Consider the following 24852-nt stretch of genomic DNA (forward strand, 5'->3'; position numbering starts at 1 on the left):
AGGACCGGCTATGGAGGGGGAGGAAGGGAGGGGGGGTGCGGGGCGGGGGAAGGAGGCTTCTAAGTCAGGGATGGGGAAGGAGAGAACTGCCCAGGGGCCAGGAAGCAACGGGCAAGGAGGCAGCTCAGCAGGAGACGGGTCAGAAAGAGAGGCTGGCCTTCCTGATGTCTCAGCCACCTTCTCTGTACTTTCTAGAACCTACTTACTAATATTCTCTCCTACATGCACCCAACTTCTGAATCACACAAAGGCTTTGCTGGGACCAAATGCAGGGTGGAGGTAGGTTTCCACATCCAGTAACCAGGCAATGCTGTCAGCCAGGGACTCGCTACAAGAACCCCTTCCCTGTCCTCCTGTAACCCTCACGGCCAGGACCTTGTGGCCGAGCCCGGGGAGCAGGGAGAAGGGAAGGAGGGACTATTGGAGTGGGAGCTCTAAATCCGTTTTCCTGCCCAAAGGGAGGGTCAGACTCTGGGTGCCTATGGCAGGGATGCCCTGCTTCAGCCTGCGGCTGGAAGGGGGAGCCAGGCCCAGGAAGCTCATGGGAGGGCAGCTGGCAGCCTTCTCTCTGGACCCAGCCAAGATGGACTTCTCCTTGGTGGGGCAGGGACAGGGGACCCAGCAGAGAACGGTCCCCAGCCAACCCCAAGTTTCCTCGCCCCCAGGGAACATTGCTCCTGAGGAGGCAGGGGGCAGAATGTGCACCTATTTTGTGGCAGTCAGGTTCCGGAAGGTCTCACAAAAGGAGGGGCAGGCCTGAGAAAGCAAGACCTGGGGTCCAAGACCACTCTGCTCAAACAGGAAAGAGCGCCAGCCGTCATCTCAGGGCGGGCTCAGCCCACAGCTGCCTGCATCACCCACTGAACCCTCCTAGCCACCTGCCCGGAAGGAAGTACTATCCCTTCTTTTCTTTTTCTTTTTTAAATATATCTTTATTGATTTCAGAGAGGAAGGGAGAGGGAGAGAAAGATAGAAACATCAATGATGAGACTCATTGATCGGCTGCCTCCTGCACGCCCCCTACTGGGGATCAAGCCCGCAACCTGGGCATGTGCCCTTGACTCAAATGGAACCTGGGACCCTTCAGTCTGCAGGCCAACGCTCTATCCACTGAGCCCAACCAGCTAGGGCTCTTTTCTTTTTAATTAACAAACTTTTAAGTTTAGAGTAGTTTTAAATTCACTGAAAAATTGCAAGGATAATACAGAGGATTCCCACATGCACTGGGCGCAGCCACCCAGTTCCCCCATTATTACCACCTGCCACTACTCTGCTACACTGGTCACCACCTACGGACCAGAATTAACCTTTACCACTAACTAAAGCTCGTATTTTATTCCGGTGCCCCTCCCTTTCCCCTGATGTCCTTTTTTGTTTTTGTTTTTCCTTTCTTTTCTTTTTCTTTTTTTTCCTTCTTTTTGCTCTGGAATCCCATTCAGGACACATTTAGTCATCATATCTCCTTTGACTGCTCCAAACTGTTTCTTCTCTCTGACATTTCTCAAACTTCCCTGGGTTTTGATGACCTCACTGATACTGGTTAGGTGTTTTGTAGACTGTCCTTCATTTGGGTAAGTCTGATGTTTTTCTCGCGGTTAGACAGGGGTTGTGGGTTTGGGGGAAGAGGAAGACAGAGGTGAAGTGCCATTCCCATCTCATTGTCAAGGGTGCGTGCTACCACTAGGATTCATCACTGATGACACTGACCTGGCTCACTGCTGAGGGTGTTTGCCGTTTCTTCACGGGGACGTCACGTTCTCCCTGCCCCTTCCTTGCTGTGCTCTTGGAAGGAAAGTCACCCTGCACAGCCCACACTCCAGGACTGAAGCCGATCTGGAGAGCAGTCTCGTCAGTTATGCGGAATTCTCCGCACAGGAGGTTTACTTCTTCTCCCCCCTCTTACCTATTCATTCCGTTGTTTATGCATCAGGATGGACTCGTGGGTATTTATTTTACGCTCTGGGTATAATTCAAAGCTCCATTATTTTGTTGCTCAAATTGTCCCAGCTTTGGCCACTGGGAGCTCCTTCCGTTGGCTCCTGTGCCTCTTTAACTCACCCCCTCATTTTTGGTTTGTTTTTGTTGGTTGGTTTTTTGGGTTTTGAGCACGCCCTAACTTCCTGGCACTACAAGATGCTCAGCTTGGATATCCCCACTTCTAGAGTCAGCCCTCCTCCCGGGAGCTCCACGGAGCACGGCCCGTGATCTCTGTCCTCGTGGTGGGAAAAGCAGCCCAGCGTCATGGAGGAGCTGCGTTGGGACACAACCACAGCCAGAGTGCAAGCCCCGCCTCTGCTGAAGAGCCTTCCCTGGCTCTCCCAGCCCCGGACAGAATGAGGGCAGCACTGCTTGAAGGCGGGGGAATGGCCCCAATGCCCTCCCCTGCCCTTTCTCAGGCCCAGGCCCTGGCCCAGCCCTTCTGTCTCCCCGGCCCTGACCCTCTGAAAACAGGCCTACATGGTGACTGCAGTCCAGGTGCCCCCGCCCAGGTTCCTGAGACTCAGCATCTCGTGAGTCTAAGTCGCCCTCCTTTCCCGATTTACGGCTGCAGTAGACCCGGTGGCAGCTATGGTGTGTTGTCAGTCCCTGTGCAAGCAAGAACCTCCTGTTATTGCTGGTGGCTTTCCAGGCTAACCGAAACCCCTCCACACTGCAGGCAGTGAGTCATTTAGGGGCTATCTGAGGAAGGAATGCGAGTCCTGGTTGTCTGGAGACGTCCACCGCCATCTTCCAGGACGATCAAAAAGGCAGCCACATCAAAGCGTGCAGCATGAGTGTCCGTGGCAGAACCCCAGAGAAGAGAGTGGAGCACTCAGCAGCAGCCCCATGCTCTGCACGGCACAGGGGACAATACTGTGCAGACAAAGACTCTGATGGCTCTAGGCTGAAAGTGACTCGGACGAGTAATATGCTGAATGTGAAGAAGTTATGGGAATACCTTACTTCCTCCTGTTGTCATATGTATGTATGTATAAGAGAAATCATTGATAAAAATCTGTCTAAATAACACAAAAAGGGCTCTTGTGATAAGTACAAATAAATATGCAAGTGATAAGAAAATCACATCGGCGTTCCATTGGTAACACATTTTCTGCAAGTATACAAAATAAATAAAGCATCTGCCCTGGCCGGTGTGGCTCAGTTGGTTGGGCATTGTCCCGTGTACCAAAAGGTTGCTGGTTCGATTCTGCATCAGAGCACATGCCTGGGTTGTGGGCTCAGTCCCCATTAGGGGGCATGCAGGAGGCAGCTGATGGATGTCCCCCTTTCACATTGATGTTTCTCTTTCTCCCTCTCACTTCCTCTCTCTCTAAAAATCAATAAAAAATATTAAAAATAAACAAATAAATAAATAAAGCATCTGACAATCAATGGGGCCTTAGATTTTATGAAATGTGCTATGTATGTGTTCACACATATGTATGAACTCCTCTGTTTGCATGCCTAATTAGCTGTGGTACATGAATGAGTATGCATCTATGCACACACATCTGTGTTACACATATGGGTGACTAGATATGTGCACATGTATATGTATGTGCATGAACACATGTACTACATGTGTGCATGTATGTACTGTGTGTGGATGCATATCAGCAATTACTGCTGCCTTCAGCCTGGGATCCCTGCCCCTCCCCAGGTCCTTAGGGGCTGACCCACGCAGTAGCCAGAACTGAGCCCTGGTTTCTCCTGGGTTGGGACACTGAGAGCTCACTAGGGTGCCACACTGGCAGGCCCTACCTCTGAGGCCCAGTGAGATCTTGGAGGCTGAGGCTGCTCCCTGGGTGGTGGAAGGAGGACACTGAATCCCGACTCCTTTCTCAGTTGCCACAGGCTCGGCTCTCCATCCTCTCCCCACAAGTTCATGATCATGGCCCCGTATTTCAAAGGGCTGGCACTTCAAGCTGCCTTCTAACCAGGACACCTCTTTAAGGCGTGGCTCTCTCCCTGGAGCCTGCACGTGGCCTGGATGGTTCTCCAGGGACCCAGCAACTGGGCCCACCTCACGCCCAGGCTGTTTGTACAGGGTGGGTCCAGAGCGCACAGGAACAGACCACCCGACCCAACAGAGTGCCTTCCATGAGCCCACAATGCTCAGCACTAATCCCTACGACCCATTTCCAAAAGGCAGCAGCCCTGATGCCCCAGGTCGGCCTGCCTGTGTGTAAAGAGAGGCAGCGTGGAGGCCTGGAAAGACCCAAGCTCTGCTGGGGGATCTAGCCCCTTGCGCCCAGCTCCCCTCTCCTGGGTGTGGACGCACCAACCTTGCAAAGGCGAACAGAAGGTGAGCAAGTGTCAGTCAGGGGCACCTGTCCGTTTGGAACTGCTGCTTCCCACTTCAGGAGCTGAGGGGTGCCTCCTCAGACCACCCCGGGAATAGGACCTGGGGAGTCTGACAGTATGTCCAGTGTGATGCTGGGTAAGAAAGAGCTTTGTGAACCGTAGAGCAATCTTCACTCATGAGGGGAACTCATCATGATGTCTCTCCTGCCAGGAATCCAGCATGCGTCCTTTTGTGTCAGACCCTGTTCTCTGCCCGGTGGGCTTGCCAGGAAATGCAAATACCTGTGTGTGGCCACTGAGCTAACACCGCAGGGCAGGGTTCTCAGCCTGGCCATGCGGGACGCTTTGACACTGATGGTTCTGCTTGGGGGTCGTCCTGTACACTGTAGGATGTTTAGCAGCATCCCTGAGCTCCCCTTACCAGATGCCAGTAGCAGCCACCCCCTCCTCTGTGATAACCAAAAAATATCTCTAAACGCCCCAAATACCTCTTGGGTCACAAAACTGACCTCGGTTAAGAGCGACTGCCTTAAAGTAAGTGAATTTTTGCTTTGCTTGGGGGGGGGGGGGGGTGTCTCTGAGTGCACTAAAAGCAGTGGAGAGCTTTTTAGGGAAAAACAAAAGGAGAGAGAGGAATGAGAGGAAGGGAGCAGGGGCTGTGCCCATCCAGTGAGCAGAGAGGATGAGCTGCCCTGGAGGCTCGCGGGCCCCGAAAGGAAAAGGCCTGGCAAAGCGACGTTCTCCGACAGCAGGAAAGCAGCTTCTGTGGTGTCCAAGCAGCCTCTGTGAGGAATCGTTAATACATTTTATGTGCTAACAGGCCACCCTCCTAGGCTGAGGCCACCAAGGTCCTGGTCTGACAGCCATCTGCACCCAAACCTCCCAGGTCTGGAAGGGGCACCCCGCTTTTCCAGGCAGGGCTCCGAAAGAGGCCCTGAGGTGGGTCAGAGCCGGTAGGACCCTCGCAGAGGCACCAGCCAATGTCTCCCCCACAGCCAAGCCCGACCCCTTTGTAGTGTCAGCCTAGCTGGGTGGGGTGAGGAGCAGGGTGGGCAGGGAGCCCACCACCCAGACAGATGGGCTGCCAAGAGGGGTCAGGCTGCAGACCGGCTCCGTGAGGACAGATGAAAGGCCTCTTTGTCTCCTCTCACCCTCCTTCTGCTCCAGCTCCAGGCCCTAAGAGGATCCCCACGTCCTCATGTCCAAGGGCATCTGCGCCCCAGTGATCGGTGCGTCACCCCCACGTAAGCGGAAGATTTCTGCCATGTGCCCCGCTGGCAGGCCCAGCCACAGGTGAAGGGTGTGAAGCTGCAGGATCCCGACTCTGCTGAGGGGCGGCGCTCCTCCCCACTCCAGGCTGGGAGCCCAGGGACCTCCTTCTCCTGCTTCCCAGAGCTGCTCACCCCAAGTTCTGCCGCAGCAACAGTGGGGGGAAGCGCAGACTGTGGAATTGGACGGATCTGAGTTCCAATCCTGGCTTCGTCACCATTAGCTGTGCAGGTTCTGAGCAAGTCACTTGGCTTCTCAGGAACACAGGGGTCCAAAGAATGTCGCCCACATGAAGCTCACTGAGGACTCAGGAGCCCGTCTGTAAAGCTGCCAGCCCTGTGCTGACACGCAGAAGGTAGTGGAATGAGACTGTGATATTTGAGGCATCCCAGGGAGCTGGGAGCGTCCTGGGTCTTTACATGGGCCCATCACAGCCTCTGCTGGTGTCCATCTCTCCTCCCCCTCCGGGTGCCACCCTCAGGCACTGTTCTCCATACATTCCCTCCACACAAGAGCCCACATGGCTGCCCGATAGAATGCCCTGCCGTAGCTGAGTCCCTGAGATTTCCCTGCACACCCAGGACAACCTTCCCATTCCTGCTTCCACAGCCCGGCCATGCCACCCACCCCCCCAGCACCACCTCACTCCCCCTGCCTGCTCTTCACCACCCCAAACACCCCCTCCCCCAGGGCTGGCTCAGCTCTCTCCCCAGTCCATGGAGACAGCCACCTCTTCTAAACGCCTTCAGCGCCATTTTCAATGGTTCCGAATTATTCCATGGGACTGAGGCTTGTTTTTGCAGCCAGACCAAAGCTCCTAGGACAGGAGTCTGTCTGTCATACTGGGCACGCACCAGGCGCTCACTCAATGCTGAACACAACTGCCCTTCCATTCCAAAGCTCTCCAAAGGTCCCCTAGCCCTGAGATTGAAAGAAGCCTTAAGGAAAGTGACCCAGTACACCTGGGTAAACTGAGGCACAGAGAAAGACAAGTCCATCCAGGGCCCACCAGCATGTGAGGGAGGGGTGAGGAGGGAGTATTTGCCCACCATCTGGAGCTGCATGAATATGTATAGCACATGCCAGGTTACTGCAAAAGAAAAATGAGAAGCAGGCCAAGAGCTGCGGGGCCTCACTAATAGCTTCTGCCCCCTCCCCCTGGGTTAGCACAATGGGACCATCCATCCTGGGAACCAGATCTCCTCTCTCTGATCCCCCTAGGCCAGCCCTCGCCTTGGAAATCGGGATCAGAAATGGTCACAGGCAGGCACTCCCAGGGGAGAGCCAAGGGAAACCCTAGTGCTGGCTTCATGAAATCCCTAAGAGAATGATGCTTTAAACATCCCAGCCAAGTGGAAGCTCCCAAACAATGCCCGGGACGAGCTGCTGGCCCCTGGGGGGGAGAGGCTGCCGGCAGCCCATCCGCTCATCTCCACGGGCCGGAACTCGGGCTGGCTGTCCCCGGAGCCTTGGAAGTCAGAACCCCACCGATGGCTTTCCCCTGCAGCTTTCCCCACGGCAGCAGCGAGTCTGCAAGGCAGCGGCTCCCTAGCAAGGCCGCTCAGTGCCCAGCTCTCTCCCCCCGAGGATCGGCCCCTCATGAGAGGCCCTATCTCCACCACAGCCCTCAGGCATCCAAGGCCTTTTCTGCTCTCACATTCAAGAAGCCAATTAGGAGCACAACCAGCTTCGAACACCCTTCCGGAACCTCTGAGAAGGCTCTGAGTCTCCTCCTCACCTACTTTCTGGCAGGTTGTGAGAGGAAGGAAGGTGGAGCCAACTCTATGGAAACAGCAGTCCCCAAGGCAGGCCTGCCTGGCACAGTCTTTGGTGAGCACGCACTGGAGGAACTCCCTGGCCCAGACTGGGAGTCATGGGTCAGAGGTCAAGGGTCAGAAGTGAATTTGGCCAAGAGGGCTGGAACAGGTTACCGTAAATTTCCAGGGACATGAGGAGGGACACCAGGAACTGGAGGGCCGCTGGCCTCCACATCAGGAGCCTCCGAGCTTGGCAGAACTTCCCTGCTCCCCACCCCCATCCACATGGTGTCGTACATCTCCAGTTGAGGCCCTTCACTAGACCCCGCTGAATTAACCGCATGTCAGTCTGGGCAAGGCAGCGGAATACCCAGTTCCCAAAGTACACTTTCCTCTACAGAAAGAGGTGTCTCCTCGTATGCTCCATCACACTGTCTCTTCTAGTTTCCAAGGGAAGGCCCGTATTCTTCTTTTTTTTTTTTAATATATTTTATTGATTTTTTACAGAGAGGAAGAGAGAGGGATAGAGAGTTAGAAACATCGATGATAGAGAAACATCGATCAGCTGCCTCCTGCACACACCCCACTGGGGATGCGCCCGCAACCAAGGTACATGCCCCTGACCGGAATCGAACCCGGGACCTTTCAGTCCGCAGGCCGACGCTCTATCCACTGACCCAAACCGGTTTCGGCCCGTATTCTTCTTGGGGAACAAGATCTTGTTGACTCTCTCCATCACCCTCCTAACGTCACTGCCTTCAACCCTACACCTCAGGGTTCCCCTTTTGCTAGGCCCCAAAGATTAGCCACTCCAACCTCCAGGTCACCTGAGCTGACCCTCTCAGAACCCTCTCTAGAGGGGCTCAGACTAGACCGTCAGTGGGTCCGGGGTGGGGGGAGGGACTTTGGCAAGGGCACGCGGGGGCCTAGAACGCACAGCATGTGGGTTTCCGCCACAGGCCGAGACTTCAGAGGCTGGCACTGAGTCGTGGCCCCGCTGGGACACGCACACAGGCAATCCCTCACTTCCTGGGCTGCTCTGAGGTCCCGCCCTGGCCTGTCTGGGGAATCACTCAGGAGCACAGAGCTGGTATAAAGATTATCTTACACTGCAGTCATTTGAGATTCCACAGATGCAAAAAGATGCTTTCTCAGAAATTCCCATATCTGACAAAGCAGCAGCTTCTGGGAAACCAGCTATCATAAATCCTTTTCCCCAGGGAACATCACGGCCATAAAAAAGAAAGACCACGTGTACCTGCATAAACAAACATTACCACAGGCTTTATTATTTCCCCTTAGTTCTCCTAAGAAGTCATTTGCCTTCCTAAAGACACCTATTTGTCCTTCCCATGGAAGCCTTTTCCCCCATTGCTGTGTTATTTCCCGAATACCACCTCTATGTGCTATAAATGTTCCTTGTGAACTATCCTGTGCCCACCGATGTAAATGAATTGTGTGTCTCTCGGTTTTACTTTTTATCCGATCGCAGAGATTTCCCCACTTTGCTTTCTCCTGCCTCCTTAATCTACCACCGATGGCTTTCATGTAACCCCCTTCATGTGCCCTCCTTTGATTGTAAGGTGTAGAATTCTCCAGAGCATTTTCTCAACCCATTGAAATGTTTGTCATCAATTGGGCACAAATAAGCTAATAAAAATTCTTACAGGTTTGGATGTTGCTCATGGGGACCCTTCGCTGCCTGCTCTCCGGGATCAGATCCTGCTCCACCTCACCCCACGCCTATCAGTAGGCTCCACCCAGGCCCCCAGCCAACCCTCCAGTCCTAGCAGTTGGTCCAGGAGAGCAGGAAGGATCCCTTTGCCTTTGGGTCCTAAAAGCAAAAGTGTCAGAATCTGGGGTTGCCAGGAGCCCCGCTTCCCACCGTGGGGAGAAAGCCTAGCCCCTGTCAGTTTATGTTGGAAGCTGCCCGTTGCCTTCACTAGCAGAGAGGTGTGGACAAGGAGTCCGGAAGTCAGGTCAACCTTTAGGCTTTGGCAAGGGTCAGAGCCACACACCCACTGTCCGGTGGAGACAAAGGGAGCTGAAGCAACTTCCACCTTTTAGTCTTATGTAAATCCTTGCTGATGGGCTATTACTGGAATTGCCTGCCTAAGGGCTATGGGTGTATCCCAAACCTGAATAAACAGGATGGCAAGGCCCGAGCAAGGCGGAGTCCTTTCTTGGGCTTCCGCCTGGCCCCCAATTCCCAAATTAGTATTTTCTTGTCTAGTCTCTTTCCTTTGCGTGCGGCCTCCTCCAGAGCCCAAACCCTGAACCTGAACCCTGAACCACGCGGGACGTGTGGGGTACACTCACAACTGGCAGCCCAATGTGGGGTACTTGCAAGTTTACATTTCCTAGCACAGACGAGGGTGGGGGGGTGGGGGGGGAAGGGCAGGCGGGGAGAGAGTGTCCTAATGAGCCTGAGACCCTCTCCCCTGTGGTCCCTAGAGCTGCCCTGTCCCGCAGCTCTTGTACAACTCTGTGGGCACTGACCTTGCACTAGATCACCTTCCACTAGATCACCTTCTACTAGTCACCTTCCACTAGATCACCTGCCACTAGATCACCTCTTTGGCCCAAGCTAGTGTGAGCTGGGTCTCTGTAACATGCAAACACAGATCCTTGACTAACAATGACCCCCATCCTACCCAATGCCTTGCACTGGGGGAAGCCCTCTGAGGCAGCACAGTGCCTGGCTTTGAACACCTGAGTAAATTATAGCCAGGACTGGGGGGTGAGGCCAGCGAAGGGGCTCCAGGAAGCTTATTCCACCTTCCAGAATGTGCAGAGCTGCAGGAGACACTGAAGAGAAGGTGACAACGGAGTGCTCGATGGGAGCCTCAGACAGGAGGGCTGCTCTGTCCGAGGTGAGAGAGAATGGAGCATCTGGCCCAAGGGAGTTCGGTCTTCCTCCAACTGCCTACCCGCAACCACCCCAGCCCTAGGTCTTCTCTCCACACCCCCTCTCCCCAGAATCCAGAGAGAGGTGGTAGTGAGGCTAGCTTTTGGGGAAGGGAGGAGAGGGGGGTTCCTATCGTTTAGTTGCTTAGGACTGTCACACAGCCAGAACCCAGGGTGTGTCCTGAATGAAGGTGCCACCCCTCCAGCTCCAGGAGCAGGATGGAGCCGTAGTCAGACGGGCAGCCACCCATGAAAAGGGCTCTCTACCTGGGTCCAGTCCAGGCCTAGCACTCAGAGAATAAACATGTGTACTTCCATGAGAGCTGTGCCTTGTCCACCGCACGCCTTTAGCCTCGCCTGACTCTGATTCTAGGAAAGGTCTTTACAACGGAGAGCTCTGTGGATGACTAATAGCAATGCAACATTCTTGTCTATAGACACGCAAATTCTGTCTTCCCTCCCACCCCCCAGAAATGCCAATGTTGTCTCTATTTGCACATTCATCTCAACATTTCTGACCTATAAATGTTTCTGTTCTTTGGAACAGGTCATAACATCTGCCTGCTTCCCTCATTGATTAGTGAGCAGAGCAAAATCTTTAACACACCTCTGTTTATTTTATTTTAAATATATTTTTATTTGTTTCAGAAAGGAAGGGAGAGGGAGAGGGAGAGAAACATCAATGATGAGAGAGAATCATTGATCAGCTGCCTCCTGCATGCCCCACACTGAGGATCGAGCCCACAACCTGGGCATATGCCCTGACCAGGAAGTGAACTGTGACCTCTTGGTTCATAGGACGACACTCAACCACTGAGCCACGCCAGCCAGACCATCCATCTTTATATTTTTATTTTAGGGTCTTCAGGCCCAGCTTTGGACCCAGGCTCCCAGCACCAGAGGGCCTCCTTACTCCCTCCTGCTCCTCCTCCCTTTCCACCTGCTGGCTACTGGGGCCAACCTGGCTCTCCCACTAAGGGGATTAATACTCAGCTGTGTGGTCAGCTGTGTGGTCTTAGGTTGGGCCAGTTATTTATAGAGCATGAGTAGGTGGTCCAGTGCTCTGGTGAGGTGGCTGTGTTCTTAGCATAGTCATCTTCTCTCTCGCCCTCTCTCTCAAACAGCCCCAATGGTAGTCTTTGCTCTTTGAGTCCCAAACCACATGCTATGTAAGGAACAGAAGAATGAATATCCAAACTTTCCGGCAGTCCCTTCCTTTCCTGGGGCTCCTGTAAGTGGAGTTGATTTCTACCCCTGCCTTTTTCCTAAAGCCGGCATTTCAGACAGAAGTCTGCTGTCTTCCCTTTTTCCCATCTCAGGGGATGCTGGCCCCTTGCTTCTCTCATAGACACCATCAGCTTCCACATTTATTGATCACCTATCAGGTGTTGGGCACTGTGCTGTGTGCTGTTGGGGTTCAAATAAGTAGAAGTCCCCACCCTCCAGAGACTTAGACAAAGAACTGCTTATACACACACACTAAGACAAATAATATGGCTAGAAGAACAACAGAACACATTACTTGAGTACTATGTGCCAGGCGTGTGCTAAATATACATATTTAACTTTCACACACAAAACAAGAGCAGATACTAGCATCAAAATATGGAGGCTCTCAAGTGAAGTATTGTAGCTGACACAAACTGGGGTGTCTAGCCAGCCCAGAACAATTTCTCCAGTGGCCATCCTGTAGCTAGCCCCTCTCTTCCTTTCAGTAACTCTATCTCCTTCTCCAACATATAGTGATTGGTCCAAAGGGTGGTCATGTGATCCAAAGTTAGACCAATCAGAGTCCTGCCCTCAGAATTTTTACCTGGGAACTAACTGTAGAGAAAACTTCTTTTGTCTCTGGCCTCAGAGCTATGGAGATAGGAGTCAGCCTGATGTTGTGACACCAAAATCCATGCCCTTGTCAGAATCTGTCACGTAGAGAAGCCAGTCAGAAATAACTAGGATGTCACAGAGAGAAGGAAACCTAAAAACAGTCCATGCTCTGGATGGCATGGTTCAGTGGTTAGAGCATCGGCCCTGGAACCGAAGGGTCACAGGTTTGATTCCCGTTAAAGGCATGTAACTGGGTTACAGGTTCTTGGCCCCCGTTGGGGTGAATGCAGGAGGCAACCATTTGATGTGACTCTCTCACATTGATGTCTCTCTCTCTCTCTCTCTCTCTCTCTCTCTCTCTCTCTCTCTTTCCTCTCTGCCCTTTCCCCTCCCTTACACTCTCTAAAATCAATGGAAAAAATATCCTCCACTGAGGATTAACAAAAAACAAACAACAACAAAAAAAAACAGTCCATTTAAGCCTCTAGTACCAATTACACTTACAACCAGCTCCATCCTCTCCCTCCCACAGTTTGGCCCATGAGTCAATCAACTACCCTGTTTTTCTTACTCTAGCTGGAGTTGGTTTTCCATCACTTGCTACCTAAAGAGTCCTCAGCAAGGCAGGTCCCTGTACAAGGTCACACACCTAACGAGGGGCTGGCTGCATGCCCTCCTAGCAGCCTCCTCACCACTGTGTGGCCAGATGATGGGTCCCAGACAGCACAGGCAATGTTGTGACGCATTATTACCCTACAAATGTTTCCTGCCTGGACTGCACAGTGCCCCCGCATGCTGAGTGGGGCCTGACCCCAATGTGTCACCCCTCTACCCCAGCTGGGTAGGACTGGTATGACCATGGGGTTGACACTTCTGCCCAACAACTGCTGAGTTCCCAGAAATGTGTTACCACTCCCCTCGTGAAAGTCATATCTTTATTATCACAAACCACTTATTGAGAGCTTGTGCTATTCAAGGTACTATGCTATGTGCTGTGTAATCCTCTCCAAAACCTTGCACGGTAAGTATTGCCAATGCTGTTTTTAAAAGTGGGGAAAGGGACACTCCAGAGGGTTAGTAACTTGCCCCCAAGGTCAAAAGACAGGAAGGGCCAAAGCCAGACAGTGTGACACCAAAGCCCATGCTCCTGGCCAATTGGCTAATGTTCCTCTCAGCGCAGCACTGTGGCCAGCTGCACGTCCATCACGGCCTCCCAGAACTGTCCGTGTTAGCCTGGGTGAGAGGTGATCCCATCCCGCCCCGGCCCACGGGTGTCCTCGTTAGTCGGCATGAGAATGCAGCGAGCCAACTTACTCACAGGCCTCAGGTCAGAGGCCCTAACCTTAAGGCCAGCAGAGGCCCGTACAGGGGCTGGGACCCTCAGTTTCCAAAAGAGGCCCCACTCGAATTCCTCGGGACCACCAGTATAGGTATCTTCCTTCCCAGCTCTTGTGTTCAGATGAATGTGTATTAAGAGCCGTTAAGCTGAGTCACCTGCAGACTTGGAGGTGAAGACCCCGCCCTGTTTCCTATTGATGTGGCATTTGCTCACCTCCTCTTGCCTGGACCACACAGTGCCCCGACGTGATGAGCAGGGCCTGACCCCAAGCTGTCACCCCCTCTACCCAGCTTCATAGGAGAGAACCTGGAGTCCCACCTTCCTCAGCACCTGGCTGTGGCCTACACAGTTTCCACGTTCCCCTACACCAGTCCTCATCCTTCCCAGAGCCGCAGCCACAGGCACCTCCGACAGCCCACTGTCCGAATGCTCCAGGCAGCTCTCTCTTGCCAGAAGAGAAACAGTGTGGGGCGACCTGTGCCGCACGCACTCACCATCCCTCCCTTTCTGGTCTCTGTCATCTCTGCCCCTTTAGCTCAGAGGTGCCCACCTGCAGCCCACAGGCCAAATGTGGTGTGGAGATAGGTTCTGTTTAGCATTCACAATGGTTTTTATATTTTAACATTTAAAAATTGGTACTTTCACTTAGATAACTGAATTTAAATGTTCCATACAAGGTTTTCTTAAAAGCACTTAAAAACAACCGCATTTCTGACTTTCCTTGAAGCATGCCTTCCATGGACCAGAGCCCTGCACGTCTGCCTGAGCACCACCTGCAGCAGCTAAGTAGCCACCACCCACCTGGGACCGGGCGCAGCTCTCTGCTTCAGCAGTCTTCAGTTTGCCTGTGACCCTCACTTCCTGGCCTGTCAGGCCTCTGTGAACACCCAAGGCCCACACTAGGGGCCTGGGACCACCCTCCCCCCACCTGTTTGACAGCACCCGGCCAGGATCCCAGCCCCGCATTGCCCATTTTCTCCAGATGAGGTGTCTCAGGCAAGTCCTGGCCACGCCTGAGCGAGGCTCTGAATGTGTCCGAGCCCAGAACCCCCTGTCCGAATGCTCCAGCTGGCCAGGGACTAGCGTGGTTGGCCCGTGGACACTCAGCACAGGCATTACAGCTGAGGCCAGGCTGCAGCCTGGGATGGATCCAGACCAGCTCAGGGCCACTTCACCATGGAACCCACTGTCCAGCTGGACTAAGGAGCAAACAGAGGTTCCCTGAGGCCACCCAGAGAACACCAGGCCAGAGAGAAACAGTGTGTTCAGACGGATTCTGGTGGTCCCACCCCACCGCCTGCCCAGCCCCTCAGTCCCCAGACGCGGGGACACTCACGATGTTCATGAGGGTGAGGACGTAGTTCTGCACGTGCTCCTTGCCGTGGAAGCGCACCACGGAGTCGTCCACGGCCAGCAGCACCTCGATGCTGTAGCTGCCCGGCTTGGCGTGCCGCCGCTTCCGCTCCGCTTCTCCCAGCTGGCCTCCCACCAGGCCCAGCAGGTTGGGAAGGTCGCCCAGGCCAAAGGCTGGAACCAGGATGGGAAGAGACCAAGGTCAAATCTACATAAGGGGCTGTCACTGGGACACAGCCCGTCAACCCACCCCTGCCCCCTGTCACATGTGCCCCTGTTCCTGCTTCCATAAACCAGGGTAGCATGCGGGTGTGTTCCATACCAGGTAATTCATGTGCATGAGCCCTTTTCCTGCCACAGAGCATGGCTGTCTTTGAGGCAATGAGTAGCAGAGAAGTGAAAACTAACCTGGACCCCAGTTCCTACTTGGTCCTATCTCACTGTGCATCCTGGCCCAACCCCCGTCCATGCACTTCTCTGGACCTCCATCTCCCCTCCTGTGACTTGCGAGTGCATAATTCTCCATCTCTTGCCCCAGAAGCTTGCTATAAAAAAATCAAAGGCAGCAGTGGGTGGAAACATCTTGATAAAGGAAAAAACTAAAATATAACTGTGGCCGATGCAGGACATTTTAGACACCCCTGGAGTATTCCCCAAGCCTCTCAAAACCCTCCCAATCACTGCCAGTGACCCCAAGTTTCACCATCACAGCTTTGACCTTTTGGCTAAAAACTAAGTATTTATATAACTAGGATTTATTAACTTGTGCTAATTAATCTAGGAGTTGTCAAAACTTTCCTGTGAAGAACCAGACAGGCTTTGTGGATTATAGAGCCTCTGTCTGTGTTGCAATAAAACTTTACTGACAAAAACAAGTGGTGGTCCGCATTTGGTCCATGGGCCCTGAGGACAGGGCAACAGGAACCCCAAGACTCAGTGCTACTGTCTTTTCATTTTCCCTTTGGTTGGGGAGCTAGAATACAAAAGGAAAACAGCACTAGACTTAAGGGCTGAAAAAACATGCGTGGCCACTGGCCTACTGGGGAAACCAAAAAGGGAGGCCGGCCTTGGGGTGATCGCAGCCTGGCGAGCAGGGCTCAGGCCGGCGTTGCCCTCACTTGCCCCCGAGACCAAGGTGTTTCTCTGCAGGTCACACTGAACAACAGCTCCAGGTGGCCCTGGTGCCTGAGCCCAATGGTGTGTTCAGCAACCCACAGACCAATTCTGGGAGAGAGGAGGGAGGACCCCCAGGAGGGGAGGAGCAGGGCTCTCTGTGCGGAGTGGGGAGAGCCAGGAGCAGTCACCCCAACTTAGGAGCAGTGCCCGAAGGTTCACATGCTGCAAGTGGAATGTGGAACTTGACCTACACAGCTCTCCCTGCCAGGGGTGTCCAAGGGAGGCTCAGAGAGGTTACCGGACATCTCAGGTCACACAGCAAGTTAACGGCAGAAGCGCAGAATGTGAACTCAGATCTGCCACTCGCCCATTATCACACCCTGTCAGGGTCCACCCGGTTTCTCTCTCAGCAAAAACAGCGAGGGGGTTTGGGGGAGGGCCTACTAACATCAGCCATAGACCCTGGCGATGTCCCAACCACACCCTCTTCTATGTATCGCTCATCCTTCAGGCCAAAGGAGGTAACCCTCAAACTGTGGAGGCCGCTGGGAAGCCCACCCAGGAAGCCTCAAGAGAACATGAAATGATGCAGCTGCTTTGAAAAACAGTTTGGCAGTTTCCCAAAAAGGGAAACATAGAATTAGCATAGGACCCAGAAACTCTACTCCTAGGCATGCACCCAAAAGAATTGAAACCACATGTTCCATAAAAACCTGTACACAAATGCTCATAGCAGCATGATCATAAAAGGAAAATATGGAAACAACCCAACTGTCTATCGACCGATGAATAAACTAACTGCGGTGCATTCCCACAACGGAATATTGCCCTGCCGTGAAAAGGAGTGAAGTACTGATACAGGCTCCAACACAGATGAAGCTTATATGCTAAATGAAAGAAGCCAGTCACAAAAGGCCACCTACTATAGAATTCCATTCATAGGAGATGTCCAGAACAGGTAAACCTATAGAGATAGAAGGTAGGTTAGGGATTGCCAGGGGGACGGGGAACGGGAAAATGGGAGTGACTGCTAATTAATGGGTACAGAGGTTTATATGGAAATGTTCTGGAATTAGATAGTGGTGATGGTTGCACAACATTGTGAATATAGTAAGAAACCACTGAATTGCACACTTTAAAATGGTTAAAATAGTGGATTTCATTTCAATTAAAAAAAAAACACAAAAAAACACAGCGGCCCTGAGCCCCAGCCTGGCTGGCTGCCCCGGCGTCTGGCAGCCCCAGCCTCCAGCCCAGGAATGGGAACCCTGGCCACAGGCGCACATGGCCTATTGGCATTCAGGAGGGAAGGGGAGGGTGGGAAAGGGTGACAGAGAGCAGGACCGGGGGTTAGGGAAGGAAAGGGTAGCATTGGGAGTACGGGAACATCCAGAGCACACCCTCCAAGGCCGAGGCAGCGTCCACAGGGAATCCCTGAGGGGCTGGGGTAAGGCCGGAATTTCTACCCAGGACTTGGATCGGTTTAGATTTCTCACCAGAGTCCTTGAAAGAGGATCACATAACTCTTCTTTGGAGCCCACCAAGGGTGTGTGTGCTGGGGTGGGGTGGGGTGTGAGTGGGTATTAGTGTGTGTGAATGAGTGTTAGTGAATGTGTAAGCTGTGTGACTGTGAGTGTGAGGTATACGACAGGTGTGTGTTGTAGGTTAGTGAGCGAATGTGTACAGGTGAGTGTGTCAGCGTCAGGGGTGCGTGCACATTCTCTTCAGAAAGCAGCGGCCAACACCATGCCCCCCGGAGTGCCAACAAGACTCACTGGGGCACCTCAGACCCCTCTGCTGTGGAGCAGCTGGAAAACCATGATGGATCCTCTGACGCCTCCTTTCCTTCCTTGAGGTGAGTTAGACACCGGCCTCCCAGAACAGAACAGCTCATGGGAGGGACACAAACATCATTGAGACTTGGTATCTGTCCCCTAGGACACACCCACCCCGGCTTGTGAGGAGGAAGGGGACAGTCCCAGGAGGAATCCCGGGGGCTGAGGGATCCAGGAGAGGGGACATCTGAGCTGAGCCAACTCCTGGGCAGAGATGGGGGAGGTGCTCAGTCTGGGGGAGATTCCTCAAAAGCGTGGCTACTGCGGCTAAGCAGGCACTGACCAGCTGGCCCAGGCCTTTCTGTGCCAAGTCTACCCAAAGACGTGAGGAAAACCCCTTCTTCTTCATCAAGAATGTTAAATGGAGACAGGCACACCCACAAACGCTGCTCCACACACTGGGCTCAGACCCACTGCTGGTCTTAAAATAACAGAGTAAAGTCACAGGTTTCCAAGAAAGTCTTCGCTGCCCCTTGTCTTTCTAAGGGAGAGCCCAGATGGGCCCAGGGCATGACATCGCCCGCGGCCCGCAGGAGTTCCAGCGGGCAGCCTGAGGAGAGGAGTCGCACGGAGTCCCGGGCCTGAGCTCCAACTCCGCCAGCTCCGTGGTCTCAGCTTCCCAGCCACAGCCCACGGCAGGCGATGGGGTTGGTCCAGGCCGTGAGCAGGACTTCCCCAGGGCTGCGCCCCAAACGAGGATTCAGGGTCTTTTGATTCAAAACTGGCCTCAGATAAAATGGAGCCCAGTGAGCCTTGTCACTCCGCCCAGCCGTGATGGAGGGAACGGTGCCCGTCACCACGCTGCCCCTGCAACAATCCACCCCCCACTCCGGGCCTGCAGAGCCCTCCTCCTCTCGGCTAGTCCTGGAGCTGCGGCGTCTCTTATGAGGGACATGGCGCGCAGCTGGAGCTTCAAAGGAGGCACTGTATGTGGGGACAGCTGGCTTTCAGTCATTCCTTCACGCTATGCTCATCCTCCAGGGCCCGGGCTGGTGGGTGTGGAGCTCATGACTGGATTCCACCCAGGGCCTCCTCGTGTCCTCTTGGCCAAAGCCTTCATGACAAGGCGAAGTTGGACAGTGAAGCTGGCCACGGGCCCAGGACCAGCACACATTGCATCCACTGCTTCATTCGCCCAGCCCTGGGTCCCAATGGCTATGCTGGCCACCAGGATGCAGGGACACCCTCACGTGTCAGTAGTCAGCCTAATAACACCAGTAGAATAAGAGCAACCCTTCATCAAGCACCTACCACGTGCCAAACTCCATGCTGGAATTTTCACACACACAATCTCAGAGGTGAACAACGATTGTCCTCACTTGACAGACTAGGAAACGAGGCTCAGAGGTGTTGAGTAACTTGCTTAGGGTCACACAGTAGACAGCACTGGAGACAGGATTTTAAAATAGTCTAGTGGACACCACGCTGACCCCGATGCCCTGACACGAGGCAGATTCCCTACGAGCACCCTAAGAACTTCCCTCCTGTGGCCCCGGGGGTGGAGTTAGGGTTAGGGGAAAGAGCTGACTACAGCTATTCCACCTACTGCGTGGGCAAAGAAATAGCCTTGCCAAGCAACGCTGAACTCCTCAGAGACCTCTGCAGACCCAAGTCCCACAGTTCCAGAGGCTCAAGTAGTTCCTCTAGCCCCCAATGGCAGACAGTTATAATAGCCTCTAAAACCCACTAGTTACAGTAGGTGCAATAGGTCTACTGGGCCCAGTCCCATTTTACAGATGAGAAGACTAAGGCCAGGCATTGAGTGGCTTAAGGCCTCAAGTTACCTAAAAACACCCCAGAGGTCTGAACAGAAGCAGAGCTTGGGGCCCTGCCCACAGCCTACCTTCGTTGTGAAGGTCCCCTCCAGGCTCTGCCCACTCCTGCTGGACAGCTTCCCGGCGGTACACCACGTGTGTCCTCCCGCCTGCCTCCTTCTCCTGCTGCCCCCGCTCCAGGGGCTCAATGAAGTAGTCGGTGACGTCTGTGCGGATGAGGCCCGCCTGAGCAGTAGGCAGAAGGAAAGGGGGAGAGAGAAGAGGCATGAATACGTGGCACAGTACAAGTGAGCATTTGCAACTGCGCATGTATGTGACCACATGTGTGTGACCACACGTATGCAGGCTCTTCTTCCAGGGCCTTGGGGAGCTCTGGAATCCAGTAGGCCACTGGGAGGGGTTGTAAGGAGGCTGCGCAAGGGAGCCCATGCCAATTTCAAGATAAGCAGACCCACTTTCACTGTGTTGTGCACTCACGGGGTTCCACATAACACTTCATGTAATCAAGGGGTTCCAGTGCTTAAAGGGGGGGAGGGGAACACTGCCATGAGGGACATGCACACACACTAGTCCAGTGGTCGGCAAACTCATTAGTCAACAGAGCCAAATATCAACAGTACAACGATTGAAATTTCTTTTGAGCCGAAAACCGACTTCTGCGCATGGGCCATGAAGTTTCAATCGCAATGTACGTGCGCACCCGCACGTGGTATTTTGTGGAAGAGCCACACTCAAGGGGCCAAAGAGCCGCATGTGGCTCGCGAGCCGCAGTTTGCCGACCATTGCACTAGAGCACCACATTCCACCCCAAAGCACTGCCACTATCATGCGGGTTTGCCTCTACCTTCAGGCAGACGGAGGGGAAAATCCTATCGGTAAAGCCTAATTATCTCGAAGGTGGGAGCTGGTCACCCCGCCCCCCACCCCGTCCACTACAAAGTGCTATTATTTCAGATTTAAAGCATGTGGTATGCAAGCCAGGGAAAGCAGCTGTTTGCTGACGATAAATGAGCCAGAACAGTGCCCCAGGAGTGCGTGCTCTGTTTTCAATCTAAGTCTTTGCCTGCATCAAAATGTTCTCTTTAAAAAATCAGGTATTGGCCTTGGAAATAAAAACATATGACCTTGGCCAAGCCCAGCCAATATGTCATTAGGCCCCGATGAAGGCAATAATCCCGGGGGCAATGAAACCTGTAACGAGATGTATGTGAATGCATGTGTAGCTGCACAGCCCTACCCCCACACACGTGTCAGCTCTATAAAACTAGTAAGACCAGCCCACCTCCCACAGTGCCTGGAAAATAGTAGGCAATCCCTAATAAATATATATATATATTTGTTGAATTCCTTCACTCCTTCAACAAGTATGTATTGAGTGCCTACTGCATACCAGCACTGCTTCAGACACTGGCAATACAGCTGTGAACACAAAGGAGCGAATGAAGGAATTGTGTTTATAAATCTGTGGGACCGCCCTAGCCAGTTTGGCTCAGTGGACAGAGCGTCGACCCGAGGACTGAAGGGTTCTGGGTTCGACTCCGGTCAAGGGTACGTACCTCGGTTGCAGGCTCGATCCCCAGCCCTGGTCCGGGCGCACACGGGAGACAACCAATCCATGTGTCTCTCTCATATCGATGTTTCTCTCTCCATCTCTCCCCCTCCCTTCCACTCTCTCTAAAAAGCAACGGAAAAATATCCTTGGGTGAAGATTAATTAAATAAACAAACAAACAAATAAATAAATCTGTGGGACCTTCCCTGTCCGAATAGGAGCGCCTCTTTTTCAAGCCGCTGAGCTCACCCATTTTCCCACCGCAGCCTGTTTGGAGATTGCTCCTCAGGGAACCGGCCGAGGCCTGCGGAGCACTCACCCCGGAGCCTCCCAGCAGCAGCTCATGCCCCTTCCAGCTACATCTGTTCATCAAACTGAAAACACCATTTGGCTCCAAACTAAGATGGCTGCCTCCATCTCATAAACAGACCCAACCAGGAGGCCAAACACCTTCCCGGGGGAAATAGCAGGATTGTGCTGGAACAAGCTTGGGGCTCCCCAAGGTAACCACAGGGTGAGGCAATACTCAATTGTCTGCAAAAGTTCGGGTCTGCTTATTAAAATGTCAACATCAAACCTTACACTGTGCGTCCTTCCTCTCATTCAGAGCACTTCCATGGTTTTGCTTTTGCACCTGCTGTGTGCCAAGGGCAGGGAGACACAGATAATAAATGAGGCCCAGCTTTTGGCTTGGAGTTGCTCATCGCCTGGAGAGAAGGGCCCGCAGAGGAGAGAGCGTGGCCATGTGCTGTGCTCGGTGCTACAGTGGGTATGCCTGAAGGACAGGCATCCATCAGGCTCTCAGTTGCAAGGGACAAACATTCAACTTGAACCCTCTTGGCCCCAAGTGCAGTGCATTGGCCCCATGACAAACCATGGCCGGGGCAGGCACTGGAAGTGAGGGACCCAATGCCCTCAGCTCCCTCTCCGGCCCGCCTCTCGGCACCTCCTGCATCAGCTCTGCTCTCCTACACAAGGTCACAGAGTCCACTCTTGCCGACACACCTCCACCCTGCCACCAGAGACAAGGAGACTTTCCTTTAATCTGCAACAGGGGAGACTGGTTGGTCCAGCCTGAGTCACATGGTCACCCTGGGACTCACAGGCCCCGCTAGACCCCCATGGCCAGCGGGAGGGAGATGACTGCACCTGAAGAGAGAAGCTGTTAGGGTGGCAGAAGAAGCCCACCTGAGCTGGAAAGGGCAGTCCAGGTAGGGGCCTGGGCAAGCTGTGGAAGCATGAAGGGCAGTATGGGGACCCGGGAGGCATTCAGGCTCCTGGGCAGAGGCTGAACCAGAACCTGGACAAGTGTGGCCAAATCAAAGAGCCTTGGCCATGCCCATCCCTCTTTCTGTACCCCTCACTGACACCCAGGGGGATTGTTCCTGCCCCGTTCAAGGCCACGCAAGGCAGAAGATCTTCATAGCACAAGTCAAAAGGCCTGTGTTTCATTCAGGCCAAAGTCATACAAACCCAGGCTCGATGAGGGCTGTAGCCTATGGTGGCTCTGCCCATCGCACCTCTGGAAGCAGCCTGGCGGTAGAATTCTCCAGGTCAGGGGGCAGAAGACTCCACTCAGCACACGGTTCTGAGACTTGGTTAACCAACTGCACGCGGAGGATTCTCCATCTGACATTCCCTGCCTCATCACCCAGTGACTCGATTGGGCCACCAGATCTCAGTGCCTCATATGAGGGATGCAGGTTCCGGAACAATCACATAGCCTAGGGCTAGGCTTCAAGGCACTGCCTTCCAGCCCACCCTCCCTGCCCACAATCATGGACCACACCGACCTTTCAAGGTCACCTGCCTGCCCCAGTCTGGGGCTTCAAACCCTCAACAACATCCTCAATTAGGAGACCTCTAACTTTTGTTCAGATGCCTCTAGTGACAGAGAGCTGCCTCTCTCAAGATATCTTTTTTTAGTAAGGACACTCAATGTTTCATTGAGCTAAAACACACTAGCCTACATTCTACCTTTTATAAAGTCTTATTATCATAATAACAGGATCTGCTACTTTTATTTACAAATCTTATTTCCCCTTTACAACAATCCTATGAGGTTGCCACAAATACTAGACCCACTTCATGGATGAGGAAACAGAGGCTCAGAATGGTTAAGTAACTTGCCCAAAGCCACCCAGCAAGTGACAGGACTAGAACAAGAGCCCAGCTCTATGTGGCTCTTCACCACTGGGCTATATTAGCTCAGGCCATCCTGGGCCCTGCTTCTGCCCTTGGGGGCCACTGGGAACAAAGAAACTTTTCTTCCATAATCCATTTGCCTATCCCTGGGCCTCTGGTCTGGTCTGACCTCGAAGAGCCAGCAAGATGTTCACTTCCCACATCTAGGCAAAAAAAAAAAAAAAAAGCTCCAAAGGAAGTCAGGCCTCCTCCCACTATGGCGTGAGAATGAGAAATTTCAGCACACGGCCCTAAAGGAGCATCGCCCTTTCACTCCCCAGGAGACCTGACCCCTCACCCCACACACCACCCTCATCACACCCTCAGCACTCCTGTACCAGAGTGGAAGTACCAGGATTCCTGAGCCTGGCTCAGCCCCCACGCAGCCCACAGGCCTCTCTCCAGGGAAGAGTTAAACAACCCCTCTTTCCCCACCCAGCTTAACTGTTTAGGGCAAAGACAGCCCGTACGTGTCAAGCATCTTTGTGACTGTGGGTCCCACCAGTTTCCACCCCGGATCAAGGACAGAACTTCCCCAGCAAGTTCCCTGTCCATTCTGTGCCTCATGCCCAGTCTTGACGGGCAATTGTTGTCCAGGCCTGGGGACCCCTCCACCTCTGAGACCCTCCTCCTAGAGAGGCTCGGCTACCAGGTCAGGCGGCAGGCTGGGCCGGCCCTCCCACGAGGCCTTCGGTTTTCCCATCCACACCACGAGAGGTTTGGCCCACGATCCCTCCAGCTCTGCCCTGGCCAGGAAACCAGGCCCCATGCAGGGCAGACAGACTGGCAACGGGAACTTTCTGGCTCTCTGCCCCTTTGCCAAATGACTCCCGTCTCAGTTTATGAGATGTTTATGTTTCTGAAAAGTGGCGGCTAATTTTAAAGCTCTAAAATCAAATCAGATTTCTGTGTTAAGAAAAAAGGCGGGAAATCAGGTCTGGTAAGTTGGGAAAGAAATGTCAGCCAATTCTGTTTTCACCCTTACTTTATTCAAGTCCTCGGGCAATTTCTCCGAATGGAAACTCTCCAATGGGCAGTCCTAACCCCCCTCAGCCAAGCTCAAGACCTTTAATATAACTCCTCTGAGGGGCCTTTCCTAGAAGGTGACTGGCTGGTGGTGGGGGGGGGGGGGGGGGGCCTGTGTGACTTTTCCCATATGACGGTGACAGTGTTTTGGTTGTGAGGGGGCCACCTTCTGCTGCCTCTTGGTGCAGGGGCCTCCAGGCCATGCTAATTGAGGTTTCCCAGTCCTGCTTCCCCTCAGGGGAAGCCCCCACCTCCTGAGTAATTCCAGAGCAAATCACTCGGGGTGACAGAAGAGGTGAGTGCTGGCGTATGGACCCTGCAGAGGGTCATAACTGAGCAAGTTCAGTTGTCACCAGTAGCTATCACGAGGGCGAAGTCCCAAATATTTTAGCAAATTATTGAAGCCATATTATTCTGGAATTAGTATGTGTGTGTGCATGTGCGTTTAAACATGTTTCTCCTAAAATTGCATGAACTTGCATGTAAATTTGGGAGGCAAGGGTACAAAGAGCCAGGGAGGTCCCAGGAAGAGACCCCCGAGGACTGGAATACATGACCTTAGATGGTGCACAAGTCCGGGTCTGGACAAGGGCAGCGCCCCATCTGTGCGGAGTCAAGTGCAGAGACAACAG

The 24852-nt window shown here is 53.3% G+C and overlaps 1 protein-coding gene across 5 annotated transcripts in view; it reads right to left on the reverse strand.

Annotated features, from left to right (window-relative positions):
- Positions 1-24852, reverse strand: part of ADAMTS14 (ADAM metallopeptidase with thrombospondin type 1 motif 14) — a 78036-nt gene that overhangs the window by 32781 nt on the left and 20403 nt on the right. For all 5 annotated transcript variants that reach the window (XM_079793536.1, XM_079793533.1, XM_079793535.1 and 2 more), the window contains exons 3-4: positions 19528-19684; positions 14717-14907 (exon numbers count right to left, since the gene is read on the reverse strand). In XM_079793536.1, the coding sequence (XP_079649662.1) occupies positions 14717-14907; positions 19528-19684 (348 nt within the window). The remainder of the gene's footprint in view (positions 1-14716; positions 14908-19527; positions 19685-24852) is intronic.

This window comes from Cnephaeus nilssonii, assembly GCF_951640355.1.
Source record: "Cnephaeus nilssonii genome assembly, chromosome: 16".
NCBI classification, from domain to species: domain Eukaryota; kingdom Metazoa; phylum Chordata; class Mammalia; order Chiroptera; family Vespertilionidae; genus Cnephaeus; species Cnephaeus nilssonii.